At 38.2% G+C, this 12,819-nt stretch overlaps 1 protein-coding gene across 8 annotated transcripts in view; it reads left to right on the forward strand.

Moving 5' to 3' along the window:
- Nucleotides 1-12,819, forward strand: part of LOC121322976 (obscurin-like protein 1) — a 48,112-nt gene that overhangs the window by 16,933 nt on the left and 18,360 nt on the right. The window contains exons 7-21 of one of the 8 annotated variants that reach the window (XM_041263644.1): nucleotides 411-686; nucleotides 897-1,172; nucleotides 1,927-2,202; nucleotides 2,403-2,678; nucleotides 3,435-3,710; nucleotides 3,911-4,186; nucleotides 4,873-5,148; nucleotides 6,124-6,399; nucleotides 6,826-7,101; nucleotides 7,972-8,247; nucleotides 8,454-8,726; nucleotides 9,348-9,623; nucleotides 10,211-10,486; nucleotides 10,725-11,000; nucleotides 11,979-12,257. In XM_041263644.1, the coding sequence (XP_041119578.1) occupies nucleotides 411-686; nucleotides 897-1,172; nucleotides 1,927-2,202; nucleotides 2,403-2,678; nucleotides 3,435-3,710; nucleotides 3,911-4,186; nucleotides 4,873-5,148; nucleotides 6,124-6,399; nucleotides 6,826-7,101; nucleotides 7,972-8,247; nucleotides 8,454-8,726; nucleotides 9,348-9,623; nucleotides 10,211-10,486; nucleotides 10,725-11,000; nucleotides 11,979-12,257 (4,140 nt within the window). The remainder of the gene's footprint in view (nucleotides 1-410; nucleotides 687-896; nucleotides 1,173-1,926; nucleotides 2,203-2,402; nucleotides 2,679-3,434; nucleotides 3,711-3,910; nucleotides 4,187-4,872; nucleotides 5,149-6,123; nucleotides 6,400-6,825; nucleotides 7,102-7,971; nucleotides 8,248-8,453; nucleotides 8,727-9,347; nucleotides 9,624-10,210; nucleotides 10,487-10,724; nucleotides 11,001-11,978; nucleotides 12,258-12,819) is intronic. The other 7 variants (XM_041263645.1, XM_041263647.1, XM_041263648.1 and 4 more) reach the window with 7 other exon arrangements.

Below are 12,819 nucleotides of genomic sequence, written 5' to 3' on the forward strand. Positions count from 1 at the left end.
AGTGAGATTACTTTTATTTCACACAGGAGCAATTACAATTAAGATATTTTTAAAATCTGAGGTAGATAAAGGGGAATAAGAAAGTTAGTTACTATGTATATAATTATATTTTCTGGCGTATATGGAACTGAATTTACTCACAATGATTATTCAGCCATCCTCATTCATGGAATAACTACAGTAATTAAAGAATGTTTATTATTAATGTTAATGTTATTTATCCTCTATATAACTCTCTAAAGCTTTGCAAACATAACCTATGGTATTCATTGTGATCAATCTGTAATGTGAATTACTAAATTGAAAATCAAATAGGCACATCTTAATTCAAAATTGTGGCTGGAAAAAAATGTATTTTAACAGTTGTAAAATCTAGGGATTTAACTAGAAATGAATTCTTAAACTTGTAGCTCCGCCAGTGAAGTTTGAGCCTCTACCAGAGATGGACCGCAACAAAAAAATTGAAGCAGGCAGCCCTGTTGTGCTGTACTGTGAACTGTCAGATGCCAATGCGCATGTCCATTGGTACAAGGATGGGGTGGAGCTACACACACAAGAAGGAATTCACGTCCAATCAGAAGGCACCATGAGGAGGCTGGTCATCCAATCAGCAGATTTCTCTCATTCTGGGGAGTACAGGTGTGATGCCATTGATGATGTCCTCAAATTTAACGTGGACGTTGAAGGTGAGTGAACGTAGTCTACAATATGCTAATCCCTTTCAATTAGTTTTGTAAATGTAATTGCTCATACTGAATCACTGGTCTTGATTATGTCTTATTGTTGTCTACATGTTGCATTGTGTTGCATTGACTTTATGTTGAAACTATTTTTAGTTGTATCAAATACAGAAACAGTAGCACAAATCTAAAAAAGATTATTTAAACCACTTGTAGCTCCACGGGTGAAGTTTGCAGCACTTTCGTTGATGGACCGTCACAAAAACATTGAATCGGGCAGCCCCATTGAGCTGTGCTGTGAACTGTCCAACCCCAACACTCAGGTCTGCTGGTACAAGGATGGAACAGAGCTCCACCCACAGGATGGGCTTGACATCCAATCAGAGGGCACCAAAAGGCAGCTGGTCATCCAATCAGCAAAAGTCTCCCACTCTGGGGTGTATACCTGTGACGCCCTTGATGATGTCATCAAATTTAATGTGGCTGTTGAAGGTGATATAGTAGTTTGGAGACTGAATCAAGTCATGTGATAAGGCCTTTTAAATATCCGGTAACACTTTATATTAAGTGGCTGCTTATTAACGCTTTATAAATGTTTTATACATATATTATATATGCTTAATAACTATGTTATAGGGTATTAATAAAGCATTATATATGGTTTATAACCATGCAAAAACCACCTATTGTACTTCGGGGTTGTTTAAACGTAATTCTGTCTATGGCTATTGCATGGTTATAAACCATCTACAATGATTTTAACAATCTATAACATAGTTAATAAGCATCTATTATATAGTTGTAAGACATTTATAAAACATTAATAAGCAGCACCTTAATATAAAGTGTTACCAATTATCCTTATCTACTTGTTAGTCTGTGAATAGTAACTTATGTAACAGTTTTGAGTCTAGCAAAACAACAGTTTTGTGAATAACATGCTTCAATACATCACAGACAATTCTTATTTAAATCCAGAACTGTTCAATATTGAATCTCCTGTAAACTTTTTTCCCAATACAGTATAAATGACATTGTAAACACAAATCCCTTTATTCACTAATTAAATGACCATATGTGAAACAATATATTTGTGACCTTTCGTCATATAGTAGGAGCTAAAAAAAGGTAATGTCTTATTGTCTACATTAGGTCTCATTTGTCTTTATGTTAAAACTGTTTGCAATTGTGTTAAATACAGAAATAGTAACACAAATCTTTAAATGATTACTTAAACTGCCTGTAGCTCCACCGGTGAAGTTTGCAGCCCTGTCAGAGATGGACCGCAACAAAAAAATTGAAGCAGGCAGCCCTGTTGTGCTGTACTGTGAACTGTCAGATGCCAATGCGCAGGTCCATTGGTACAAAGATGGGGTGGAGCTACACACACAAGAAGGAATTCACATCCAATCAGAAGGCACCACGAGGAGGTTGGTCATCCAATCAGCAGATTTCTCTCATTCTGGGGAGTACAGGTGTGATGCCATTGATGACGTCCTCAAATTTAACGTGGATGTTGAAGGTGAGTGAACGTAGTCTACAATATGCTAATCCCTTTCAATTAGTTTTGTAAATGTAATTGCTCATACTGAATCACTGGTCTTGATTATGTCTTATTGTTGTCTACATGTTGCATTGACTTTATGTTGAAACTATTTCTAGTTGTATCAAATACAGAAACAGTAGCACAAATCTAAAAAAGATTATTTAAACCACTTGTAGCTCCACGGGTGAAGTTTGCAGCACTTTCGTTGATGGACCGTCACAAAAACATTGAATCGGGCAGCCCCATTGAGCTGTGCTGTGAACTGTCCAACCCCAACATTCAGGTCTGCTGGTACAAGGACGGAACAGAGCTCCACCCACAGGATGGGCTTGACATCCAATCAGAGGGCACCAAAAGGCAGCTGGTCATCCAATCAGCAAAAGTCTCCCACTCTGGGGTGTATACCTGTGACGCCCTTGATGATGTCATCAAATTTAACGTGGTTGTTGAAGGTAATATGGTAGTTTGGAGACTGAATCAAGTCATGTGATAAGGCCTTTTAAATATCCGGTAACACTTTATATTAAGGCGCTGCTTATTAATGATTTATAAATGTTTTATACATATATTATATATGCTTAATAACTATGTTATAGGGTATTAATAAAGCATTATATATGGTTTATAACCATGCAAAAACCACCTATTGTACTTCGGGGTTGTTTAAACGTAATTCTGTCTATGGCTATTGCATGGTTATAAACCATCTATAATGCTTTATTAACACTCTATAACATAGTTATTAAGCATCTATTATATATTTATAAAACATTTATAAAACATTAATAAGTATCACCTTAATATAAAGTGTTACCAATTATCCTTATCTACTTGTTAGTCTGTGAATAGTAACTTATGTAACAGTTTTGAGTCTAGCAAAACAACAGTTTTGTGTATAACATGCTTCAATACATCACAGACAATTCTTATTTAAATCCAGAACTGTTCAATATTGAATCTCCTGTAAACTTTTTTCCCAATACAGTATAAATGACATTGTAAACACAAATCCCTTTATTCACTAATTAAATGACCATATGTGAAACAATATATTTATGACCTTTCGTCATATAGTAGGAGCTAAAAAAAGGTAATGTCTTATTGTCTACATTAGGTCTCATTTGTCTTTATGTTAAAACTGTTTGCAATTGTGTTAAATACAGAAATAGTAACACAAATCTTTAAACGATTACTTAAACTGCCTGTAGCTCCACCGGTGAAGTTTGCAGCCCTGTCAGAGATGGACCGCTACAAAAAAATTGAAGCAGGCAGCCCTGTTGTGCTGTACTGTGAACTGTCAGATGCCAATGCGCAGGTCCATTGGTACAAAGATGGGGTGGAGCTACACACACAAGAAGGAATTCACATCCAATCAGAAGGCACCACGAGGAGGTTGGTCATCCAATCAGCAGATTTCTCTCATTCTGGGGAGTACAGGTGTGATGCCATTGATGACGTCCTCAAATTTAACGTGGATGTTGAAGGTGAGTGAACGTAGTCTACAATATGCTAATCCCTTTCAATTAGTTTTGTAAATGTAATTGCTCATACTGAATCACTGGTCTTGATTATGTCTTATTGTTGTCTACATGTTGCATTGACTTTATGTTGAAACTATTTCTAGTTGTATCAAATACAGAAACAGTAGCACAAATCTAAAAAAGATTATTTAAACCACTTGTAGCTCCACGGGTGAAGTTTGCAGCACTTTCGTTGATGGACCGTCACAAAAACATTGAATCGGGCAGCCCCATTGAGCTGTGCTGTGAACTGTCCAACCCCAACACTCAGGTCTGCTGGTACAAGGATGGAACAGAGCTCCACCCACAGGATGGGCTTGACATCCAATCAGAGGGCACCAAAAGGCAGCTGGTCATCCAATCAGCAAAAGTCTCCCACCATGGGGTGTATAGCTGTGACACCCTTGATGATGTCATCAAATTTAACGTGGCTGTTGAAGGTGATATAGTAGTTTGGAGACTGAATCAAGTCATGTGATAAGGCCTTTTAAATATCCGGTAACACTTTATATTAAGTGGCTGCTTATTAAAGATTTATAAATGTTTTATACATATATTATATATGCTTAATAACTATGTTATAGGGTATTAATAAAGCATTATAAATGGTTTATAACCATGCAAAAACCTTCGGGGTGTTTAAACGTAATTCTGTCTATGGCTATTGCATGGTTATAAACCATCTACAATGATTTTAACAATCTATAACATAGTTAATAAGCATCTATTATATAGTTGTAAGACATTTATAAAACATTAATAAGCAGCATCTTACTGTAAAGTGTTACCAATTATCCCTATCTAGTTTTGTGTATCACATGCTTCAATACATCAGGCAATTCTTATTTAAATCCAGAACTGTTCAATATTGAATCTCCTGTAAACTTTTTTTCCCAATACAGTATAAATGACATTGTAAACACAAATCCCTTTATTCACTAATTAAATGACCATATGTGAAACAATATATTTATGACCTTTCGTCATCCACTAGGAGCTAAAAAAAAGGTAATGTCTTATTGTCTACATTAGGTCTCATTTGTCTTTATGTTAAAACTGTTTGCAATTGTGTTAAATACAGAAATAGCAACACAAATCTTTAAATGATTACTTTAACTGCCTGTAGCTCCACCGGTGAAGTTTGCAGCCCTGTCAGAGATGGACCGCAACAAAAAAATTGAAGCAGGCAGCCCTGTTGTGCTGTACTGTGAACTGTCAGATGCCAATGCGCAGGTCCATTGGTACAAAGATGGGGTGGAGCTACACACACAAGAAGGAATTCACATCCAATCAGAAGGCACCATGAGGAGGCTGGTCATCCAATCAGCAGAGGTGTCCCATTCGGGGGTGTACTGTTGTGACACTGTTGACGATGTCATCAAATTTAATGTGGATGTTGAAGGTGATTTACAGTGGTTGAGAGGTTGAATCTGGTGTTGTGATAAGTTAATGGCTTTTGATTATATTTAGAAATATTGTTTGTGAACAGGAACTTTAATATACTGCTGAAGAATTCTAAGTCTTCCAAAGCAAACGTGCAAATTCTATAATTCACAGACTATTATGATTTAAATACTACATCATTCATTATTGAACTTCCCGTTCAGAATCTAAAAAAATATTTTGTCACTAAAATAAAATATTAAGCAGTTCCTCTTATCGTTTTAAGAGTGCTTTCCGGTGCATTCTTTGAATTTAAGACCTGCAATGCCTGAGGCATAGTGAGTCTCATACAAACGTTTCAAAAAAGCCAATCATACAAGTAAAAATTTGACTGAAAACTGTTTTCTAACTGAAATATTTAAATTTTTACAGCTTGCCTTTTGGTTTTCTCCATAGTTGTACTTGACTGAAGTCTCTAGAAAACAATTAAGTTATTTTTTTTTTTTTTTTTTTTAAACTCAAAGTTAGTTGTTTACATTTCCGAATTGGCATTTATTTTACCAGTAATGTAAGGAAGTGAACGTTTAGAATTGTATTATGTTATTTATGAATGTTTTTTGCTATATGTTTATAGTAGCTTGCTAAGCAAAATGCAAACAAATAACTACAATCTTTTAATTAGTCAACAATTACTAAAAAAAAAAAGTAAAAATAAGTTGATAGTTAAGAAAAATGTCCCTAACATTCTCCATCACATTTTTTTGGTAAATATGAGTTTTTTATGTAAATTAAAGCCTTCAGTTTTGGATCTAGTTGTATCAAATGCATTAATTTAAATAGCCTTTAGCTCCACTGGTACCCTTTGTTCATTTTGTATTTTGTCTTATTGTAGTCTATATGTGGTCTCAGTTCCTTTATGTTGAAACTGTTTCAATTGTGTTAAATACAGAAATAGTAACACAAATCTTTAAATGATTACTTAAACCACCTTTAGCTCCACCGGTGAAGTTTGCAGCCCTGTCAGAGATGGACCGTCACAAAATCATTGAATCGGGCAGCCCCATTGAGCTGTGCTGTGAACTTTCTAATCCCAACACACTGGTCCACTGGTACAAGGATGGAACGAAGCTCCACCCACAGGAAGGCTTTAACATCCAATCAGTGGGAAGCACAAGGAGGCTGGTCATCCACTCAGCAGAGATTTCCCACTCTGGGGTGTACAGCTGTGACGCTGTTGATGATGTCATCAAATTCAATGTGGATGTTGAAGGTGAATCACAGTTTTACATTGAATCCAGAGCAAATTAATTCCTTTAATTCTTCTTGAGACAACTACTGTAGCACAGTGCAATTTGTAATGAGGACCTCCTTTAGCACTCTGGGATTTGTAAGCATTTAAGATAAAGTGTTGCACCCAAAGAGTTACTCTTGTAAAATATTTGAGCTGCAACACACTAGCAGGCATAAGTTCCATTTCAGGTACCTCAGGTACTTTATTTAGGCTGCTCCCAGCAAAACAGATGCTCAGTACGAGCTTAACCACAACAGCATTCTCCCACGATGATGAACCTGCTGAATGGTAGTGGTTACTTACTAATAGAAACCCCCCCCCCCACTGCATACTAGAATATTCCTAAATCTCCATTCTAGACTTGTAACACATCTACTCCTGTTCTATACCACAATAACAATGTAGCTCCACCGGTGAAGTTTGCAGCCCTGTCAGAGATGGACCGTCACAAAATCATTGAATCGGGCAGCCCCATTGAGCTGTGCTGTGAACTTTCTAATCCCAACACATGGGTACGCTGGTTCAAGGATGGAATGGAGCTCCACCCACAGGAAGGCTTTGACATCCAATCAGAGGGAAGCACAAGGAGGCTGATCATCCACTCAGCAGAGATTTCCCACTCTGGGCTGTATAGCTGTGATGCTGTTGATGATGTCATCAAGTTTATCGTGGACGTTGAAGGTGATATGCAGCGTTCAGAGCTGCATCCAGTCTGCAATAAGTTTAATCCCTTTAAATCTTCTTGAGGCTACTAACAAAGCTTACAAGTTTGTGAATTTCCATTCCATTGTCTGATTTCTGTTCCATTGTCTGATTTAATACCCATGTTTACCTAAAAACTGCTGATACCACTTATTGTTTTTTATGTATTTTGTGTTATTTGTTCAACCAATTTCTTTTACACCAATTGAAATGTGTGTTTGTAAGACAATTCTATCTTCCCTGGGAGTCCTTAAAAAGTGGACGAATATCTTAATGAGCCTATGATGATTATATAGCATCTATAACAAGTATCTTGTCTGAAGGGAGAATAATGATTAATTATTTCTGCTGCTTTGCGTCCCTCAGTATTTAACATGAATAACATTTGTCACTGTGCTAACCTATATCTTTATAGCATTGATTACAACCCCTTTGTGTAGGGCCTCTCCTCTTTTAGCAAGCCAGTGGTTTCACAGTGGATTGGTAATCCATTGCAGTACTCAGGTACTTGTATGGTCTGCTCAACACTTTTTGTGAGCTGGTGACTTGCTTAAATGTGGGAGCTGGAAACAATATTTGCTGTCCTCTTACTGGGCGACCAGCAGGTATATACAATCCCAGACATGGTTTACTGCAATAATAGACAAACATAGACAAAAAACAGTTGACTTTTGAACTTTTGATGGACCTATTTTTTTCTTGGACCAGTTTAACCAGCGCCTAGTCTCCCAACCAGCTGAAAACAAGTAAACCACCAGCTCTGACCAGCAGTCCAGGGGTACCGATTTATTTCAATGACATTTTCCATGGTAAATCTTTTTAAAACAGAACTCCTTATTTGTCCTGCAGCTCCTCCTGTGAAATTTAACCCACTTCCTGAAGCTGACCTCCACAAAAGCATTGTTGAGTGCTCTCCCATTGTGCTGTACTGTGAGGTGTCTCGCCCTGATGCGCCTGTGCGCTGGTACAAGGATGGAATTGAAATCCAACCGAGAGATGGCATTACTGTTCAATCTGACAACACAATGAGGCGACTGGTTATCCAATCATCAAAACTCTCAGACTCTGGGGTTTACACCTGCCACGCAGTAGATGATGCAATGATTTTTAATGTGAACATTCGAGGTAAAAATTAAATGTTGTTTAAAAACACTTCAATTGAGCACATTATTAGCTCCCTGGTAACTGCTGGTCCACAACAGCGTACCGCTGTACCATTTAAAATAAAAATAGCAACTTGAGTTGTCTTGTTGGACAAAATGACTCCAAAAGGGCAACTTGAAAACTGAACTTTGACTATTTCCATTAACTTGATGTTTTTTGTGTCTCAGAGCCACCTGCGACTGTAGTACATCCAAGAGAGGACGTCCACCTGGAGCATCAGGTTTCCGAACGAATTGTGTTGAGCTGTGAGCTGTCCCGGTCCAATGCAGCTGTACACTGGTACAAGGATGGCCAGGAGCTTTTGGAAAGCGATGATGTCATCCTGGAATCTGAGGGACCTCACAGGAGGCTGATTATCCTCCAGGGACACACTGAAGATTCTGGGGAGTATGTTTGCGACACAGCAGATGACTCAATTTTCTATCAGGTTACAGTGATAGGTGAGCAATACACACAGTACAACCTGTTGCATTGTAAATACTATAACTACATTGTGCATTAGAAATAGCAATGTGAAAAGGGTAATTAAAGCAGAATCCTGAAAAAAAAACATAGTACTGCAGTAGATTATTTATGCAATCCCAATGACAGGCAATACACCATTCTGTTTTAGTCAATGATTCATCAATTTCACTCAAAGCCAAAATTACTGAGGAAAGTTTTTTAAATTTATAGTATACATGACATTTTTGGTAATACTTTTTATTGGTAATTGGTGATTTATTTTTAAGCATCCCTATAAGGGGGGCTGTTTTTGTAAATCTGATATGGTGACATTTTCAATGTTATGGAAACTCCTCAAAATCTACACCCTTCGCTGTAACCTAATACGACTGCAGTGGTGACTTTGGTTTCTAGACTGCAAAGACCTAATTGACTTAATTGACACAACTGTATTCTATGATTCACTTGTTCAATCATTGATTTTGTACAAGAACATATGTATTGGATATATCGGACTGACATTAGCTCATATTACGCTGGAATCTTTGTAGATAAGTCAGACACTATCTTAGTTCCATTGAACAAGATTTTTTAATCTTATGTTGACTCTCTTTCAGAACCTGCAGTCCAGATTGTGTCTCCTAGCCAGACCCCCATGGAGTTAGAATTCCTCACAGAAGATCGTGTGGTACTGAGCTGCGAGGTCTCTCGACACAATGCAGATGTGCGCTGGTTCCAGGATGGGCTGGAGTTAGAGGAGACAGAAGACCTCATCCTGGAGGCTGAAGGAATCCACAGGAGGCTCATTATCCCCAAGGCTGCAGTCCAAGACTCTGCCGAATACATCTGTGACGCAGTTGATGATTCAGTGACCTTCATGGTGAAAATTACAGGTACTTTCTTAATAATGATGACCTTGGTTACCATTATTCACTGATATACCTTGTTGACCAAAAAGCTTTCTACCCATATTTCTGTTATGTTATAACCACACAATGAAATATTAAGATGGTCTACCCTAGTTTATCCCATGGTTAACCAGGTCATACTTGGTTTCAAATTTGGTTGTACATCCAGCCATTGCAATACAAACATGGTGTATATTGCTTCCATGGTTTACCTAATGTCTTTTCAACGTGGCCTAAAATCCCCTCTGCTTTTACAGCCGTTCCATGACAGTGCACTCTTACCAGATTGCCAGTTACTTTAAGGAATGCATAATCCCTATTATTTTTTACTGTCATGAAATGTCAGTATCCCATTAGTAGCAGACACTCACGTTTTTTAAACCACAGATAAAAAGTATGTAAATAACATACTTGGGATAGTACATGATGGATAAAAAACCAATCAAATGGGGGAGATCCTCATTTGAGGACCAGGTCTAAAAAAAAAAATGTTAAGCCCTATGATGCGACTGTTTTGAGTGGATGAGAGGGATAAATTATGATAAATTTTGATTCTAATCCTTTATTGTCAGAACCACCAGTGAAATTTGTGCGACATCACAAAGCTCCGGGGGCTGTTAAAGTTTTCGTGGGAGACCCTGTGGTCCTGGAGTGTGAGGTCTCCCGCTCTAATGCAATGGTGAGCTGGTGGAAAGAGGGTCAAGAGATGGAGGAGAGCAGAGAGGTCACCATTGAGGAGAATGGAGTTCTCCGGCGGCTGACCATCCACTACCCCAAGCTAGAGGATTCTGGGAATTACTTTTGTGATGCCAAAGACGAGACAATGGATTTTAGAGTGAAAGTTACTGGTAAGTTTCCAAAGAATGTATTCCTTCATTAATTTAGGTATAATATTCTCTGCTCCCTTAATTATTGTGCAGTTTAACTTTTCATTTATAATGAAGGAACAATCTTCTCCACTTGAGCTGGCATGACCCATATGCATGTTATTTCTGTTCTCAAAGTGATTCTGATAGATTATTCACATAGTGTTATGTAGCCTTTGTGAAAGTGTTATACATGTTTTATGAATCTTACTTGTTTCAGAGGCACCAGTGCAGATCAAGCGGAAAGGGGAACTGAAGACTCAGCAGCAGGTTATGGTTTCAGATGATGTTGTCCTGGAGTGTGAGCTCTCTCGAGTCAATGGGACCGTCAAGTGGTACAAAGACGGAGAGAAAATCACAGACAATGAGCGTGTCTGTCTGGAGGAGGAAGGGGCTTTCCGCTCGCTGGTCATCCTGAATGCAGAGACCTCAGACTCAGGGGAATACTTCTGTGATGCCTGTGATGACAGTGTTGTTTACCATGTCTATGTGAAAGGTAAGGCATGTTACCATAGGTGATCTGTTCTGGGAAACACAACCACAGTAGGCGGAAGGGATTCTCCACATCCTGCACCCAGACCTGGTTAGTAGAACTAGCTTGTGAGTGTTACTAAAATGATCAGGTGTGCCCTGAACTTACCAGAGTTATTGCACAAATCATCTCACCTCTAATAAATCTCACCTGAGTCTATATTTTAGGTCTTTATTGCATATGGAGGGGGTAAGCATTAGACCTGATTACTGGCACCTGATCATTTTAGTAGCACTGTTTACAAAGACTTCAGGACAAGTAACATTTCTTCCACTTATTTTTGCTGGGTTTTCTCAAAGTAGGTCACATAATCACCATGAAACTATTGTCTCCAATATTTCTCTATCAATTGGCAGATTTCTGTTCTTTTGTTCATCCATGTCCAGCATCTTAAGCATTGGACATTAATAGATATAACTTCCTAGGTTGTATAGATTTAGGTCAGCCCACAATCCTGGCCTATTCATACTACCAAAATAATGAGCAATCAACGTGCATTGAAACCACATGATTGACATTTAGGTAGTGGGAATATTATACTGCTGTTGATGGTAGTGAATAGGGAAAACGAGACATTAGTTGTGAATGTAGATGTGCATGAAGGTTTCTTACTTGTAGCTGCTCCAATTCAAGGATTAAACAGCATTTTAAAAATTAGAAAGCAGAACCCTAATATACAGTACAGTAAAGAAAATGTGTTATAAATTAAAGTTCAAGGGTGTATTGAGAAGGGAAGCTGAAATAAAGTAAAGGAAATCTTATAATATACTGGCAGACCCGAGCTCTTTGATTCCTGTTAACTAGAACATTGACCAGAATGTCAGTTGAGGTGCATTTGACTTAATTTTGTATTGAAATTCACAATGTTCCTGGGTTTATCACTGAATGAAAAACACTGTATTAAAAAATAATGAGCTTGGGCTTTCTTACTCTGTGTTTCAGAGCCTCCAGTGACCATCATAGGAAATTCGGACAGCCCTGAGCACCACAGTCTGATTGCTGGTGATGACCTTGTGTTGACCTGTGAACTCTCCCGGTCCAACGCCATGGTGGAGTGGTACTGCAACGGGAAGCCCTTGTCCTCAGAAGACTCCCGTATCTGCATAGAGACCCTCGGCTCAGTACGCCAGCTGGTCATCTCAGGCCTTCGACCCTCAGATTCGGCTGAATACATCTGTGATGCAGGCGATGACAAAATGGTTACCACAGTAACTGTAAAAGGTAAGTCTGATGAAAGCAGTCCTAGATTTAACATTTATTCCTGTGTCCAGGCTGGAATTCACATTTTTAGTGGCTAAAATTTGTCAGTCATGTTTATTCATGAAAATTTGATGGCAGCCAGAATGTCATTGTGGATAAGAGATACAGACCCAAATGTAAACCTCAGGCACTGGTACCTCATGGACAAGGACCACTACTGTGTCAGGCACTGCTGAGCTCAAGCGGCACCTGCAGGGCTGGCTTTTCTCCTGCAGGGGGCGGTAGCTTGTTGACATCTGCTGCTGAGACTAATAAAAAAAGAATCTCAGAATCACTCTTTGACCTGATATTCAGAGTAATGAAAAGCAAAACAATCTAATCATTTTTGTAGATTGTGGTATTTGATTCCCAGATTTCTGATGAAATATTTGAGGTACTGTATACATTTTTACAAAATATTTGAATGCAAGACCAGTTAATGGATTATTCGATTCATGCCACAGTCAGTCATCTAGCTGGCAAAGTCAAATCTGAATATTCCTTTAACAATTACCTCCCAATATTTATTTAAATGTCCATTTTT

This window comes from Polyodon spathula, chromosome 11 (assembly GCF_017654505.1).
Source record: "Polyodon spathula isolate WHYD16114869_AA chromosome 11, ASM1765450v1, whole genome shotgun sequence".
Lineage (NCBI taxonomy): Eukaryota > Metazoa > Chordata > Actinopteri > Acipenseriformes > Polyodontidae > Polyodon > Polyodon spathula.